Source organism: Quercus lobata, chromosome 3, assembly GCF_001633185.2.
Source record: "Quercus lobata isolate SW786 chromosome 3, ValleyOak3.0 Primary Assembly, whole genome shotgun sequence".
In the NCBI taxonomy this organism is placed as follows: Eukaryota; Viridiplantae; Streptophyta; class Magnoliopsida; order Fagales; family Fagaceae; genus Quercus; species Quercus lobata.
Genome location: NC_044906.1, coordinates 44,988,124 through 45,006,408, shown reverse-complemented (window position 1 = coordinate 45,006,408; position 18,285 = coordinate 44,988,124). Strand labels below are relative to the sequence as shown.

Below are 18,285 nucleotides of genomic sequence, written 5' to 3'. Positions count from 1 at the left end.
CTTTTTAAGCCGGGAATTTCTCTCTCCTTTCTCATTTTTTCTCTTCTTTTCTCTCTCTTCCTTCTCACTTTCTCATCTGCTCTTTGCTCTCTTCAGACCTAAGACTCTCTCTGATAAGTTAGATGCTTCTCTCTTCAGACCTAAGACTCTCGACGTTGAGGTGAGATTGGATTCATGGGCATCGGTGTGGAGATCGGATTCGTGGGCATTGGAGGTGAGATCGGATTCGTGGGGTTTGGGTAGCCGCTTTTATGATTTGTGAGGTGAGATCGGATTATCAGTTTTGTGATTTGTGGCTTGTTGGGTTTTGGTATAATGGGTGGGTCTCAGGTGGTGTGGTTGTGGGTTTCGTGGGTTGCAGATGGGTGTGGCCATGTGTCTCAGGTGCGTTTGGAATGGGTCACAGAGGGTTCACGGTGGTTGAGGTTTTGTGGGTTTTTTTGCCATCGGTGGTGGTGGCTGGCAATGGCTAGTTGCAAGTTGCTAGGGTTGGTTGCTACCCACTGGATGTGTTTTTTTTTTTTTTTTTTTTTGGTTGGTGGTTCTGATTTGCAAGATGTGATTTTTGGTGGTTTTGGCATGATGTTGGAAATAAATAATAAAGAAAGATTAAAAAAGTAATATTTTAATAAAATGGTAAAATAATAGAGTTTTGAGATGTTGGATGTATTGTAAAATGATATGGTATAATTGATAAAATAGCTTTTAGGATGGTAAAATAGGATAGGATGGCAAAATCAGTTGGAAATGCTTACAATCTACAGTGTGTTGTACTGTTGTGTAATTGAGTAAACAAAAGTATCATGCTCCCGAGAGTTATTTATTTATGTATGTATGTATGTTATTATTGGCTTAAGGATCCACATGACTAAATAATAAAAATCATATGAAAGATAAAAAAAGAAAGATTTTTAAAACATAAACAACAAAGAAAAAAAAAAGTAAAAAGTTTAACCTCAATTAAGGTTTAAACCTTTTTAAACTCATATTTTTATGCAGAACCCTTTGAAAACAAACATTATCCATTTTAATTAGCTCAAGATTAACACTAAAACTAATTTCCAATCCCTTTAATCTTATAAATAGGAGAAGTATTGGTTTGAAATGCGCACAAAAAAAAAAAGTAGAATCTAAAAGGGAATAATCCGAAAAAATTCTGGTGGAAAGTCCAACAGTTTTTTCGGGAAATGATCAAATGAATGAAATGACGAGAGAGTAAAAATATTCTATTAAAGGCATAAATTGGCTATGAAAACTGAAAAGTTTTGAGTGGCACAAAGAAAGCAAGACCAAAACTAAACCCAACTCTCTCGCTTGACTGCCACTTGTCATTAACCCATTATTAATAGAAAGAAGGAGAACCAGCTGGACCCCATAATATTCCCTCACCTTCCGTACATTCACATACACATTCACATTCTCTCTCTCACTCACACACAAACCCACACACACACATACTACTGTATATTCTTATTCTGTGTATTTCTTTCTTTTGTGAATTGTGAACAAAGAAAGATTTGGAAGAAAAATGACAGACACCACAGACGACATAGCGGAGGAAATATCGTTCCAGAGCTTCGACGATGACTGCAAATTACTATGTAGTCTGCTAAACGACGTGTTACAGAGAGAGGTTGGTACTAAATTCATGGACAAGCTTGAGAGGGACCGTACTCTTGCTCAGAGTGCTTGTAACTTGAGGATGGCTGGTGTTGAAGACACTGCTCAGCTTTTGGATAACCAGTTGGCTTCTGAGATTTCCAATATGACTCTGGAAGAAGCTTTCACACTTGCTCGTGCTTTCAGTCATTATCTTAATCTCATGGGTATTGCCGAAACCCATCATAGAGTTCGTAAGGCTCGAAATGTCGCGCCTTTGTCTAAATCTTGTGACGACATTTTTAATCAGCTTGTGCAGGGTGGAGTGACCCCAGATGAGCTTTATCAAACTGTTTGCAAACAGGTTTTGCAATGCCTTCTTTTTTTTTTTTTTTTTTTTCAAAAAAGAAGAAGAAGCTGTTTATTGATTCAAGTTTAGGGAACAATAATGTTAGAGAAATATCAAAAATATTGAAGCAGAGAAAAAAGATATGTTAATTAAGGAAGTAATGACTTTTGATAGAATTCAACGGAGGAAAAGAATACATGTGACGAGTTCGGATTAAGGCTTTATTGTTATTGTTGTTCAATGCAGGAGGTGGAAATTGTTCTTACTGCACATCCTACACAAATTAATCGTCGTACTTTACAATACAAGCACATTAGAATTGCTGTAAGTTGTTTTTGTTGTTCATATATTTATGTTAAATTGTAATCACTGTTTAAGTTCCTTCCTTGTCTCTTTAAGTCTTAATTCTAACATGCCATTTTGCTCAATTTCAGCATCTTTTAGACTACAACGACCGACCTGATCTGGGTGTTGAAGATAGAGAAATGCTGATTGAAGATCTGGTATGCTTTCTTTGTCTTTGTCTTTGTGCCATTTACAGATTCAATCTTTTTGTTTGTAGATAAAGAGTGAAAATTTAATAAATGTGGCATCATGTGAGTTATCAAAATAAATATAGCATGTGAGTTATATAGTATGGATTCAATTTTTGCTTTTGTGTAGATGAGAGAGATAACATCAATCTGGCAGACAGACGAGCTTAGGCGCCACCAACCTACACCGGTTGATGAAGCTAGGGCTGGTAAACTACTCCAAGCTAACAACTTTTTGATATTTCATTTTTTGTTTCTCGGGAAAATTGTGTGCATCTACAAGCTGCACTTATTGATTGTATTTATCTTAGGCCTGAACATTGTGGAGCAATCCCTTTGGAAAGCTGTACCTCATTATTTACGTCGTGTCAGCAATGCTCTAAAGAAGGTTTGTCTTCAAATTATATTTGGTAGCTACTGGATTCTTTGTAGGCACATATTTTCTTCCATACAGATTTCTTACTTATTTGTTCTCTTCTCTTTTTCACTTACAGCATACCGGAAGGCCTCTTCCATTAACTTGCACCCCTATAAAGTTTGGGTCTTGGATGGGGGGTGATAGAGATGGAAATCCAAATGTAACTGCAAAGGTGAGGCGTTCATCCGTGAAATAAATTCTCCTGCTTGTATGAGATAATATCTTCCCCATGATTAAGGAAGAGTCTTAGGTCAATGGCAAATAATCTATCTTCATTGAGGAAGAGTCTTAGGTCAGGAACATACGGAACAAACTTATTATTTTTCCTTTGACCTTTGGCATATAATTCTGTCTAATGGTTTTATGTAGTTCTGAACTTTTTAGTTCTTGTGTCTTTCCTAGGAGTCTGCACTTCAGTTCTGATTAATTTTTCCCCCTCATATCACATCAGCTCTGTTTCATTGACTACTTCAGAAGTCATTGCTCTGATTAATTTGTGCGTATTTGTTTGTTCTTATTTAAATTTGATTGTTGGTGAACTTAAAGTGAACACCCATTGCAAGATCCAAGTTTCTTCATCAATTTATGAAGTTTATGATTTCTTGAAAAACCACATAAGGTAGCACAAGCTATCTTTGCTGCTACATTTTTTAAGAGTACTTTGTCTGTAAAGAATTACTTCTATAAAAAATCTGCAGTGCTGATTACAAAGCAAATTTATGCTTAATATCTAACTGTAATTGCCTCCAATTTCATTTGGTGCTGTTCTAATGAGTACATGATGACCTCAAATGCATCTCTTTCTGTTTCTTCAGGTCACAAGAGATGTATCTCTTTTATCTCGGTGGATGGCGATTGACCTCTACATTCGTGAAGTTGACAGCCTCAGATTTGAACTATCCATGAATCGGTGTAGTGATCGATTGTCAAAACTGGCAAATGAAATTCTAGAAGGTTTTGCATGTCTAAGTTCTTTTGAAGCTCTGATGTTATACTTATGGATATAGTAATCAATTTGTTCCTTTTGACTCAAATTCAAAGTTCTCATCAGAAACTTCATCTGATGATCGGCATGAAAGTTGGAATCAATCTCTGAGCAGAAGTCAAATGAAGCTTCATAGCCAACAAGCTCCAGCCCTTCCAACTCAACTTCCACCTAGAGCTGATCTACCCTCTTGCACCGGTAAATATTTGATTATCTGCTTAAAATTATTTCATTTCGTTATTTATGCATATAATTCAATCACCATCCTTAAGGTTGATTCTTTTCTAGTTCTGTTGTTGTTATCATTGTTTTGGTCACTTGGTGACCATCCTCACTCAACGTATGGCAAGTTGCAAAGTTTTTTATGAGTAGAATGCCAACCCAATCCAAAACGTAATGCTTTCCATGATGCTTATGAAATGCACCTGCAGAAAGTATAATTCATGAAATGATATCAGCCCAATTTAAATTTTGATCAAAAGACTATGATTAATATTATCTGCTAAATCTTCTCTTTATTCACTCTATTGGTCGATTCTTTTTTCTCTTTATATCTGTAAAATCCTTGTTTTTGTAAATTGTTTGTTTGAATTAGCATTGAATATAATTGTGAACAAATATTTAATAATTTCATCTTTGAATTTCTGTGTGTAGAATGCAGTGATGGTGGATCTCAGTATCCTAGACTAGTATTGCCCGGCACCGATTACAAGCTGTTGAATCGTCAGGTGAAGCAAATTCTAGGATGCTCACATCCATGCATGTTATTTGTTCGGCTATGTAGATTCTTTTTCTGCACTCTGTGTTGTAGCTAGCTATTACTTGCATGATCTCTATGATATTTTTCTCTTTTTGTAGGATGGTCAGGGTTCTAGTTTGGATTCTTCGTTTCAGAATTCGAGTCCTAATCTGCGCATGTCATTACCAAATGGAAATCCTGCTAATTCTAGCAGTGCACATTCTGTTGTGACACCACGATCCACTTCTTTTAACTCTAGCCAACTCCTTGCTCAGAGGAAAATATTTGCAGAATCACAGATGGGCAGGTCCAGCTTCCAGAAGCTTTTAGAACCAAGAGCCTCTCAAAGTCCTGGAATTGCTCCTTATAGAGTTGTTCTTGGAAATGTAAAAGATAAGGTATTGCTTATTCTTTAGATGAGGCTTCCTACTTTTTAGTAAAATTTAAAATTTATGTAATATGTGCAAGTATTTAATTATGTCCCATTGTTCAGCTTATGAAGACACAAAGACGTTTGGAGCTTCTTCTTGAGGATCTTCCTTGTGAATATGATCCATGGGACTACTATGAAACCTCAGATCAAATTTTAGAACCTCTGCTTCTGTGTTATGACTCTTTGGTAATCGCTCTCTGTCAAAAATTTATGAATAATCTTTTGATGGTGGTTTTATTAATATGGATATGTATATTATTATCAATTTCCAGCAATCATGTGGATCTGGGATGCTAGCTGATGGTCGGTTTGCTGACCTAATCCGAAGAGTTACTACTTTTGGGATGGGATTGATGAAGCTCGACTTGCGTCAGGTGTGTGTGTGTGTGTGTGTGGGGTTCTGGCTGCTATTTGCTTTGTTATCTGCTTTAACTGAATTTTGCAATGTATCAGGAATCTGGTAGACATGCTGATACATTAGATGCAATTATCAGATATTTGGATATGGGCACATATAGTGAGTGGGATGAAGAAAAGAAACTGGAATTTTTAACTAAAGAGCTGAAAGGAAAGAGGCCACTAGTTCCCTCAAGTATTGAGGTATGGTGTTTATGAGGTATTGGTTGGGGAAAAAAAAAATAATAATAATAATTTTATGAATTATTGTTTAAAAACAACTTTCTTTTTCACTGTTCCGTATAATTTTAAAAGTTAGTTCTTCATTTTATGAGTGAAAGAATAGTTTGGGGGGGTATGTCTTGGTTCTCTAGTAATAAGTTTATGAAAGCCTTATGCCATGATTATATGCATCATGTAATGCCTTACTGGGGACTCCAAAACCTTATGTTATTAAAATCCTGAACTAAGTCTATGATTTATGTAATTTTCCTGATAATTTCTGGTCAAAGATATATCATTTGCAATAATACATATAACCTAGCATTTTAGTTATACCCCCCAACCCCCCCAAAAAAAAGCCCTATGAGCTAGCAGTAAGGGAATAGTTATGGGATATCAAAACTAATATTTATCAAAGTGTGTTGACTTCAGTTGACAAAGGTGTATAAACACAACCATAATAACAAAGCTTTAGTCCCAAAATTTTTTGAGTCGTTTATGGAATCCGTAACAGACTAATTGAGTTTGGCCACATGCGTGACCACATTTGTAGAACTTGGTTTATGTGAATTTAATGAGATGGGTTCAAGTTCAAGTTACTCCTAATGTAACTTCTCAAATATTACACCCTTTGAACTTTATTCAATGATATTTGTGCTCTCCATCTCTCTACCCTCCCTTTCTCTCTGTCTCACCCTATTCAAAAATAATATTCTCCTCCGTTTTGGGAAAATGACAAAAAATGTGCAAAAAGTGAACAAGTGACTCGTATTCATATAGTTATGGTCCTTGGTCCACTTCCTGCAGTCCAGTCATCGAGAAATATAAGTTGTTTCCATCTTGAAAACCTTCACTCCCATAATAAGCAAGAAATCAGCCCACACATTTTTCTGTGTTCTGGTCTGAAGGCTTTCCAGTCCCATCAAAACTCAAATATCCATGATTGTAGAAGTTGTCCAGGAATGGCAATTGGTGTTAGAACAGCTTGTTGTTACCTTCTCTCATTCACCATTTTGAATGGAAGCTTCCCAATGGGATGACATTGGAAGAAACTAATAAGCACGAATTGAGCATTGTTTTCATTGCGGTGAATTGAGCATCGTTTTCATTGTGTCAGTGTTAAGAACATCTGACCTGAAGGAGCAGAGGGTGGAGAGGGACAGAGGGGAAAAAAAGGAGAATTTGGTATTGAAAAAAAATTGATGTGGACCCCTGTATTTCTCAGCCTTTGGATTTAGTGCATACCAATGGTATTAAAATGGTGGGACATTGAGAAGTTATATCAAGTTTAACTTGAACCTATCCTGAATTTTATATGAAGTCATTAGTTCATAAGATGCCATTACATCTCTGTTGGTCCTTAGTATGTGTGACCACATATAGCAGTATCTTCATGACTGTAGATATGCCTTGCTGGTCATACTCACTGAGGTCCAATATGGTCAAGGTGTGACTAGATGTATATCTTGTATTTCATCGTCGATTCATATTAATTGATTTTCTTTTATACTGATACAGGTCATAATATTCTGCTCTTAATATTACATTCAGGGTACTTTGATGGGCATATGAGTGACTTATTACCAGTTACCTTTAAGACAAGTTAATATTAGTTTCTTTGGACTGGTTTGTGAAAAATCTAAATTGGAGGCTGAACCTGAGTATGTTTACGACTTTCAGACTTGTATTACTAAAACTGACAGAGGTCATAATCTGTGTTAAGGGCCATCAAATATTGAAGCTATGCATGATCTGTTCAATTAATTTGGCCTGAATAATTTTTAATTTTTCCAATTTTCAATTGTGGGATATTGGATTATGAGTTTTCTGCCTCAAAGAAATAGAGAATGTGGTGGGGACCTGTTTAGTTGGGCTTATTTTCATATTAAAAGGGAATGTAAAGCATTTTAAAGCATCACAGTTTTTCAAGGTACAAGTACTTTACACGGTAAACAAAATAAGTTGATGAAAATAAGCTCATCTCAATGCACACCAATAGAGAATTTACTGTCATTGATAAATTATGCACTTTGTGTATTGGCTCTCTGCTCTAGTTTTTGCAACCTTTTGAGATCTTGGGAGTTTTTATGATGAATGCAAAGCAATTGTTTCTTTTCTGTTATTTGCGTTTGGTTGATTTGTAGACCTGTTCTGACTTGGGTCTTTTCCAGGTTGCTCCAGATGTTAAAGAAGTCCTGGACACATTCCGTGTAGCTGCTGAGCTAGGGAGTGATTCACTTGGAGCCTATGTGATTTCTATGGCTTCAAATGTATGATTAACTGCTTCTACTTTTATAATTAGATATTGAAGCTCATTAGTCAAAACCAAAGCTAAAAAGACTTCTTCAACAGTTTTTTTTATTACATATCAGTCAATATAGAATTAACAAAAATGTTTGGTAATTGGCAGGCAAGTGATGTCCTTGCCGTTGAGCTGCTGCAGAAAGATGCAAGACTTGCTGTAAGTGGGGAATTGGGAAGACCTTGTCCTGGTGGAACGTAAGTTTGCACCCCTCAATGTTGATTCAACTCCAATTAAATTTGTCTAATCACATTTTTATTGGAATGTTTGGATGCACATGAAACAAAATTCTACCATTTGTTTTACTTTCCATTGTGAAAGTTGGTCTAATTTGTATTATGGAACCATTGATCAGAGTTTCACAGAAATTATGTCATTTCCATTCATTTTATCATTCTTGGTGATTTATGTATATAAACACACCACAAAGATGTGTCTAAACACCCAAAAGTTGATCATTTTATGATAAGTGGTCGAAAACGAATGGCAAGCACCGAGTCATATTGCATGTCAATTCAAGCAAGTATCATCTCTTTGGCACGACACAATTGCTGTTCATATTGCACTAGCCACATTTATTCTCAAAATATTTGTATACATCCTGGAATAGGCTGCGGGTGGTTCCTTTATTTGAAACTGTGAAGGACTTGAGAGCTGCTGGATCGGTTATTAGGAAATTATTATCAATCAATTGGTACCGTGAACACATCATAAAGAATCATAACGGTCATCAAGAGGTATTCATTCCAAAAATGCCTATATCGATTAAGTTGTAATAAAGTTCCCAATGAATCTTTTGAGGAGAACTGGAAGTTATTGTGTACAGGTTATGGTTGGTTACTCTGATTCTGGTAAAGATGCTGGGCGTTTCACTGCGGCATGGGAACTTTACAAAGCCCAAGAAGATGTTGTGGCAGCATGCAATGAGTATGGTATTAAAGTTACTCTCTTTCATGGGCGTGGAGGGAGTATCGGTCGTGGTGGTGGCCCAACATATCTTGCCATTCAATCCCAACCACCTGGCTCTGTAATGGTGAGTCATCTATTAAATTTAGATCTTGGTGGTGTTTCAAAATATTCCATTCTTGTTCTCTAATTAGTAGTAGTATATATCTTGAATTTTAATCTTTATAAACAAATAAAAAACCATGAAATCATGATTTAATTGATAAAAAAAAAGATGCAAAATTCAAAAGTCTGTACTCCAGTTTGCTTGGTTAATTTTTTTGGATTCTATTTCAAACTTGATTTTTTATTCCAAGTTTTTTATATATCATTTAATTGTCCAAATTGGAACTTGTGTAAATGTTGTTTTGGAATTTAAGTTATTACAAACTGCTATTAAATTACCATGAATGTATTTGAAATAAAAATATACAAGTTTGATATGGTATTCAGTTTTTGTGAATTTTTCCATTAAGTTTCAGTGATCAGTTTTTTACAAATTGAGTGCTTATATTATTAGCTATTGATTTATATTTGAGAATAATATCTAATGGCATTGTTGAATGATCTGCAGGGTAGTCTTCGGTCAACTGAGCAAGGAGAAATGGTACAGGCTAAGTTTGGGCTGCCACAGACAGCTGTTAGACAGCTGGAGATATACACAACAGCTGTGCTGCTTGCAACCCTACGCCCCCCACAGCCACCTCGAGAAGAAAAATGGAGAAATCTGATGGAGGAGATGTCAAAAATTAGTTGCCAGAATTATCGAAGTGTAGTGTATGAAAATCCAGAATTCCTTGCCTATTTCCATGAGGCTACACCTCAAGCTGAGCTTGGTTTCCTAAACATAGGAAGCCGTCCAACAAGAAGAAAGAGCTCTACAGGTATTGGACATCTTCGTGCCATACCATGGGTTTTTGCATGGACCCAAACCAGATTCGTTCTTCCAGCTTGGCTTGGAGTTGGTGCAGGGCTGCAGGGTGTTTGTGAGAAGGGCCATACTGATGACCTAAAAGCAATGTACAAAGAATGGCCTTTCTTCCAATCTACCATAGACCTTATAGAGATGGTTTTAGGGAAAGCAGACATTCCTATAGCCAAGCACTATGATGAAGTCCTTGTGTCGGAGAGTAGGCGAGAACTTGGTTCCAAACTAAGGAGGGAGCTTTTGGCAGCAGGGAAGTACGTGCTGGTGATTAGTGGGCATGAAAAACTGTCTGAGAATAATCGGATCTTGAGGAGGCTGATAGAGAGCAGACTTCCCTATCTCAATCCCATAAACATGTTGCAGGTGGAGATACTAAAAAGGTTGAGATGTGATGATGCTAATCATAAACTAAGAGATGCATTGCTTATCACTATAAATGGTATTGCAGCGGGGATGAGGAACACAGGTTAAACAAGGCCTCTCTCAAGCTCTTGGATATACAACTAGTCAACTAAAACACTTTCGCCTTTTTCGTATTTTGTTTGTATCTGAAAGAGGCTGTTATTTGATGGCAGAATTAAATAGGCATCATATCTGTATTTGTGATTAGCTTTTGCTGAATTTACACTGAATTTGGTCACTTTATTGGTGAAAGGTGTTATTATCTCTTGCAATGGGTTTACTCTGGATTATGCTAGATTGTTGTTTTGATTTTGTTGGTGTCATCTTTGTGAATGGGATTTTGTTTGCCTTAATATTAGCAAATATAGTATAATAACTCCACTGATCACCAAATGAGATGTGGCTGCAGATTTGGGATATAGGCATGATTGTATAAGTACACTGGAGAAAATGGGCTTTTGCCCTTATTTTTAAAAATATCTAGCACAATGTCCCTGTTTTGAAACTATATAGTGATATGTCCATGTTTTAAAAATCGAGTTTCAATGTAGAACTCGAGTACCATTCAAGGAACTCGAGTTCTATATAATTATATATATATATATATATATATATTTAAGTTTGATTGTCTATAACTCGATTTTTACAAATTAAGTTTTCTATTGAAATTCGATTTTAAGAAAATCGAGTTTCGAAATAGGGACATGCCCTTATATAGTTTCGAAACAGGAACATATCGTTAGATATTTTAAAAAATAAGGGCAAAAGCCCATTTTTTCCAAGTACATTTGTTTGTATTATGATATTATTAACCATATAGTAATGCTAAAAGCCTGAAACAGTGTAGGAGTAGTAGGTATAGGTGCATAATCGAAGATTGTTAGGTAGTGCTGACTCTAAGGGTTTGTTTGGGGTTCGCTTATTTTGCTGAAATTAAAATTTTTTTATTGAAGGTACTCTAGATAAAGGTAAAAGTTAGCTGAAATAGTATAGTAGAACCCACGAATAATACCAAAAAGTGCAGTGAGTCCACAAATAGTAGTAAAAATAAGTTGAATAATAAAATAAGCTGGCCTTTTAATTTGTAGCCAATCACACTAATTTGATAGACCAATAATGTATTGACTCCTTTGGTAAATTAATCAATTAATTAGCTAAGTAAATTAATTAGATTTAATTTCATACAATAAGCATGGTAGCATAAACAAATTAACAACTAAGTTAAATGTAACGAAAAATAAATTTGACACAGATGATTTGTTTATGAATAGGGAAAACCACCGAGGCAAAATCTTATTAGGCGAATTTAAGGTCACTACTCATGAGAATCCACTATTATCAAAATAAGCGGTTACAAGTAAAAGGAATCTTAATACCTAATACCAACCTATAGTTGAACCCTTACCCCAATATCCAATTGGACTTGTAATGTAGCGGCAATCTCTCCTTTCAATGCACGGCTCCTAGTACGTGACTAACCAATGATGCACGGATCCCAGTACGTGACTAACATACCAACTTGAGAAAGATGTTGGCTGCAAAGTTCTTCAATTCATTAAACAATAAAGATAAAAAAGTTTATTGGTTAGAAAACCCTTGGCGCAAAGACGCAGTAGCTTCTAGAAAGAATATAATGAACTAGGGTAAATTGTCTTCGATCACAATATGCATGTATAATCACTTTGCATCAAGTTGCATCATCATGTGATGACCCTTAAAATAATCCCTATATATGTTTAGGGTTATGAGAAAAGAAACTCTACACAAATACACATGGATATGTGTGAAATCAGATCTGGAAATTCTAATTTCATAATTCTCGACAAATACAGCTTCTGTTGAGCTACTGTCGAACTTCAACATTAATCCTTGTTGATGACCATTTTGGAAAGTGGAAAGGAGAAGCCTAGCAACACGGATAGAAAAGAGTTGACAAATGGATAGAAAACCCATTAAGCCCAAGTGGTAGGAATAATGGATCATAGACCTATGAGATAAACAAATGGGTCTTGAGGGGGTAAATGGACTTAAATGAGCCCAGAAAAAGAGAAAAAGCAAACCATGGGCAGTATATGATGTGGAAAAGTGAAAATGGGCCACGGCAGGGCCAAAGTAATAAAAGTAAAGAAAGTAAGGGGTTGATGGCAAGTCCAAATAATGGGGGATGATGTAATTGGGCCGGGGAAGCCCAAAGAACTCAGTAAAAGCCCATGAGAATGCAAAGTTAAGAAAAGGGCCAAGGAAGCCCAAGAAAAATAAAAGGACCAAAGTCTCCCAAGAGAAAACAAATGGGACATAGGAGCCCACCTATGATGTAATAATAATAAAAAAAAAAAACCAATGGCTGTACTGGGCCATTAGGAGGAGAATAAACAGCAAGTCTAAAGAGACCTAGCAGGATTGAGGCAAACAACTTCGCAGCAGGAATGATAGAGTGGTATGGTAAGAGATGGTAATAAGAAAAAAGGTGAGCTGAAAAAAGGCAAAACCCATTGTCAAGCAAGGCCCAGCCCCTAAGTGGGGCAAGTCATAAAGGAAAGGGGAACCAGAAAATAGTTAAAAACGAACGGCAGACTATGCAGACCAATCACGGCAAACGTATAAGCAGTAGGCAGATTTTGGACATACATAGAAGAGAGGCACGTGCAAGACCCAGACCTCATCAGCCTGTACCTAGGCCCTTGCCGTGTACAGGAGGGGAACGACACAAGCACCACGGTATTAGGAATTTGAAAACTAGGAAATAGAAAACAAGTATTAAGAAAAAGAAGTAGAAAGAAAAAAGATAAGAAAGAGGAATATTAGAAGAGAAGGAAAGAAAAAGATAGAGAGTTAGAACGGCAGGCATGCACCAATAGGTTGATTCCCTCTCTCCCTCTCAAAGTCCTGCTCTCTGTCAGAAACAAAGAGTCCTCTTGTGCACCAACCATTCAAGTCCACTTCCCTTAAAGTGATTAATTTCCATGGCAAGATCTCCCTGAAAGATTATTCACTTTGAGAAGAGGCATTCTTCCCTTTCTGGTTTTGGTTCTGCGGGTCGGATTTAATCTAATTTCTTTCCTCTTTTAATTAACCCATATACTACCCACTTGTTTCCTTAAATTTCCTTATAAAAATAATTGTTGTTAAACTGTGATTATCTTTTCTTAAGTAGGGATTATCTATTTACTTTAATAAAGAAGTCAAAGTACTTTCTTTTATCTTATTATTATCATAAATGCCTGTCACAACTCATCTGAAATAGTTCTGCCTGCCATAAGCATGCTCCTGGAAAACGAGGCATAGTTTGCGCACAAGCCGGACCAAATTGAGTTGCAGTTGGGCCGATTTCAGCTCCCATACTTAGAATATTTGGGCTCAGTACTGCAGGAGGCAGCCCAATTCGATTTAACCAAAAAGGCTCACTACAATCCTCGATAGATATGATTCTGTTGAGTTTTAATGAACAACACTTCTTCACTTGTTTCTTGGACAGATTTGCATGACTTCAATACTAAACTTGTACTTTTGTTCCTTAAAATACTAAACTCATCCTAAATCTATCTAATTACAAGTAAAATGCATTTTATCAAATGATTAGCTAATTTACATAACATATGTCCTAACATAATTGTTTCATCGTGATGCAAAATTAAGCTATGAAAATGTACCATGCAGTCAAGCTTTTATTTTGCTTAGGAGTTTGGGTGCCAAAGCATTTTGCTAAGCATTTTATAGAGTTTCCGTTCATATACAAGTCTCAGTAATTTTTCAATAAAACAAAATGTGAAAGGGTAAAAAGACGAAGAAGAGGAAGGCAAAAGAGATGCCACTTTAGCTATTTTCTTTTGCTAAAATGGTGTTTTGCTGAGCTTGGTGGGAAATGTTTTAATTTATAGAGTATCCGTATCAGTTCGTGCAAAAATTTATGTTTGTTTCAGTATAATAACTTATTTTTCTATTATACACAATCACTTTTCAAAATACTTCACATTAGATTATCTATTGTACATTAGATTTATTGAAATATTATTTATTTATCAATTTTTTATTATTCTTCCAAATCATATATCTCTCTATCTTATTCTTTATTATTTCTTTATTCATTTACATAGTTACATTAGTCTTGTGTATATTTACACTATTAATGTAGTAACAATGAAAATTTGTCATTTTTAACTCAACTGATATGAGTGCTTTTTGGGATTGGATATGTAAAATTGACCACGTTTTCTATTTTATAGATTGGTTGACCTGAGTGCTCTAATTTTGAAAGTCTGCCGAGGTTCACAGAATATCTCTCTTATCTAGCATGTCAAGGTTGCTCTTTAACTGCAGTAATTGTAGGGGTCAGATATGTCAAGTAAATTCCATATGGGGGTAAACACTACCGTGTACACTACTACTAATAAACGTTACTACGTACTCTGCTCTTTAACGCACTAATGGTAAGTTGTACATGGAAGAACAAATATTATTGCACACTACCTAATAAATATCACCATGTACACACTCCGTGTAAAGTGTGGGCATCCTTAAAAACACAGGGATTTCTTACTCTGCAAAATGTGGACATTGTGTAAACTAATGTACATCAAATAGTAGTGTGAAAAAACAATTAGCCGTACAAGCATTGATTATTACACATTGGTGTGTACGGAATGTGTGCACCACATTAGTTAAAATTATGTTTTCGAAACCAACTTCAAAGACTATGGGTATAAATGTGTGCAACTAGCTGTATGAAGCAAACATTGACCCAAGCAATATGGCCTTGAGCGTTTAAAACTAACCATATTAAGTTTAAAATACAAGGACAAGTAAACTTTCTTCATCGAATGACTACTGTGTAAAGTTCACAAATGTTTTTCTAAGCTTATTGATAATCTTTCAAACATTTTCCCTTACTTTTTGTTACATATATATTAGCCCAATAGTAGGCTTAAACCCAATTTTACTTTGTGTATAAGACAAGTTATATACCTATACTACAAGTCTATTAACCATAATTAATATATGGCTAATCTAGAGTTTAGTTTACTATACATACTCATGCTGGGTTTATTATAACATATGATTTATATTTTGCTCTTATTATAAAGATGTAGACCTTAAGAATTTTCTTGGTGGATGTAGGTTGTTAGACCGAACCGCGTAACACTCTTCTACTTCACATTTATTTAGCATGTTAAACACTTTTTTTTAATGGTCCTGCTATCTCGGGGAAGAAAGGGTTGAAAATTCAATCTATTTCCGACATAGTGGATATCAAGAGAGAATAAAAATGAGCGTATGAATAGTATTATTAGCTGAAGCCTTCTTATAGGCTCTTCCATAAGTAGTATATACTCTGCTTCCATACAAGTCAGTGGATGTTTTGTCGTTCTTTTTGTTTTCTTTCTTCCTTTCTCCTCTCTTTCCCCCACCTGATGAAGATAATGGAGGCTCAATACGTATTGTGTATTGTAAACTCTATAGTGTCGGTCTTATCAGCCATTTACTTTGCTGTCCATGCCAAAGGCAAAGGGGATAAGAAGAAAGTAAGAAACTAGGGCATATATCAGCTGATGTAATATGAAGTGTAAAAGCAGTATGTTGCACAATCAATGCACATAGGAATTTAAAAGCGTGACTGGCTAGTTGGATTACACTTTTCAGCCACGCACTTATATGGTTTGCAATTACAGTGACAAGCATGTTAAAATAGTGCTTAGATTTGTAAAGGCAGCAGTAACAATAACCAAATTTTAGTTCTAAAATTTTGAGTCAGCTATTGACCATCAATAGATTAGCTAGAATTGATCACATGTACTTTGTTTTTTCATTCTATTTTATTTGTAATTATATTTTCTGTTACTTCATTAATTGATACCAAATTTTTATTACTTTTATTAATATTTTTGGTCTTTATCTACCCTGTTTTTGTTTTCTCAATTTGAATAAACTCAGATATTTTCATTAATTAGTGATCTTTCTCATCTGAATCGTCTCTCCTTAATCTTTTCATCAAAAAGTCTACCTTATCAAAAAGTAAACAGTAACAACATATATAATAATCTCTTGTTTGAGATGTTTGTAATGACATTTGATTTGTTGTGAGTTGTTTAACTGGCTCATAATTTTTTTACTTATTTTTTGTTTTCTTGTTGGGAGAAAAGGGCAAGAAAGGATGACCAGGAATTTCTTATTTGGACGTTGTCATAGTAGAATCTTATCTATTGGGTTTGAGTCTACAATTACAGAGAACCGACAAGTCATAACTGTTCTCTCAACTACACAAGAACTTTGACAAGCATTGAGCTGGCATATCAATTCAATACCCTGTTTCAGGAGAAGTTATATTCATGTTTCCTATGCATGTTTCTTCTCCCTCACATGAGGGAGAAGAAATATGCACCAGAAACATGATAGAGTTTTCTTGTTTCAAGGATGAGATGAGTACCTCTGATGTTCTTGATGTTCTTGATAAACAGGGCCGGCCCAAGGCCTAGGCAAGTTAGGCCTAGGCCTCACCAAAAAACAAAAATTTCCTTATGAAAAAATGCCCCACTTTCCATAGTTAAATGCTTAAATTTTTATAAAATTATGTATATATTTTCTAAAGGTTGTATATTTTTTATTTATTTGTGATGTTAAGGATATTACAAATTTTACTATTGGCTTACATATTGTCATGTTATTAATCACAAAAAAATGATATAAATATTCATTAGTTAAATTGATGAAGTTCAACAATGAGAGACAATGTCACATTATATTTTGAACATTTTATAGTGCTTTTAATTAGCGCATTTTTCTTTTTCATTTCTGTTAAGACTCTTAAAGTACAAGACCAATAGAACCTTAACTCAATTGAAACCCTATAATATTTCAAAAAGATGTTGCAAATGTGTTAAATCATCAATTATAGATTTTGATTTTTGTAAACTAATATCCTACAAAGCCACACACCAAATAATATCCATCTCTCTCTTAAAATCAAAATATAAAATTAAAAATTAGATTACAACTTTATTTAACTATGTATCGTCTTATATCCAAAATAAAGTATTTTTTTCAATCGCAATACATTTTTATTTATTTTTATTAATATTTATAGTTCAACTATAATATTCAATTCTCTATATGAAATTAACATTAGTCTAGTTGGTATTATTTATATATTTAATGTATCAAATTAACCTTAATTTGATTAGTATTAAATAATTTTATTTAATTAATATTTATATATTAAAGGCCCCGCATAAATTTTTCGCCTTAGGCCTCAAATTCTGTTGGGCCACCCCTGTTGATAAATACTCTATAGCTAATAGAAACCTGCATACTAGTCAGAATTTGTAGGCATAGCACACAATGCATGACTATTATTTTAAAGAGTTCGGTTAATGTGTGTCTGCACACATTAAATCATCTATTTTTGAAAATATTTTTTCGAGAATTAAAAAAAGTATTGATAGTTTTTTCAATTCTCAAGATTTTTTTTATTAAAAAATAATTAATTATTGTATGCCCTTGAGTCACACGTTAGCAAAATCCTATTTTAAATTCAAATTTTGCTCAAAAACAGAAACCTATAGCCGAGGCAAGCTGAGTTGACAGTTTGCCAACCCTAGTCTGACTCCAGGGGAAGTCCTAGCTACTATAAATAAATAATAATCCCTGTTCATACTTACAAGCAAGAAGTTACCACAAAAATTGTCACACCAATCCATCATGGAGTGGATACGTTTGCACCCCCACCTAAAATGGAATCTGATGTCCTGAATCCATACGCTTGTTCCTGCATTCTATTTCACAATCTTCCCTTCCTGAAGAAGATGCCAAATGTTCTTTAAAGGAGATACCATGTCTGCATTTATGGAAGTGAGGTTTAATCAACATGCCCGCAAAACCTACGATTGATTGAAGCATCCTCAAGCAACCATAAATTGTTCCTTTGTCATAGTGGTTTCCAGCTTATTTCAAATCTAAATTCAAGCTCTAGTACCATAATAAGTGACTCATTCACTGCTATGTACCGGACCGTCTTGTTTGCTACTTTTTAGTGGGAAGTCA

General features: G+C 35.0%; 1 protein-coding gene across 1 annotated transcript; it reads left to right on the top strand.

Annotated features, from left to right (window-relative positions):
• Positions 1–1,379: 1,379 nt before the first annotated feature.
• Positions 1,380–10,546, top strand: LOC115981904 (phosphoenolpyruvate carboxylase 4). Its single transcript, XM_031104334.1, has 18 exons — positions 1,380–1,963; positions 2,195–2,272; positions 2,383–2,451; positions 2,612–2,690; positions 2,793–2,869; positions 2,976–3,071; positions 3,715–3,853; positions 3,951–4,082; positions 4,539–4,612; positions 4,743–5,021; positions 5,117–5,242; positions 5,329–5,430; positions 5,510–5,656; positions 7,846–7,944; positions 8,085–8,173; positions 8,587–8,713; positions 8,803–9,009; positions 9,496–10,546. The coding sequence occupies exons 1-18, from the start codon at positions 1,529–1,531 to the stop codon at positions 10,318–10,320; spliced, it is 3,180 nt and encodes a 1,059-aa protein (XP_030960194.1). The 5' UTR covers positions 1,380–1,528; the 3' UTR covers positions 10,321–10,546.
• The last annotated feature ends 7,739 nt before the right edge of the window (positions 10,547–18,285 follow it).

Bases quoted from the DNA above. Each gene is read 5' to 3' on its own strand.
- LOC115981904 (XM_031104334.1), top strand. From the start codon at position 1,529: ATGACAGACACCACAGACGACATAGCGGAGGAAATATCGTTCCAGAGC. The intron at 4,083-4,538 runs GTAAATATTTGA...TTCTGTGTGTAG, and splicing joins TGATCTACCCTCTTGCACCG to AATGCAGTGATGGTGGATCT. The intron at 5,431-5,509 runs GTGTGTGTGTGT...GCAATGTATCAG, and splicing joins TGAAGCTCGACTTGCGTCAG to GAATCTGGTAGACATGCTGA.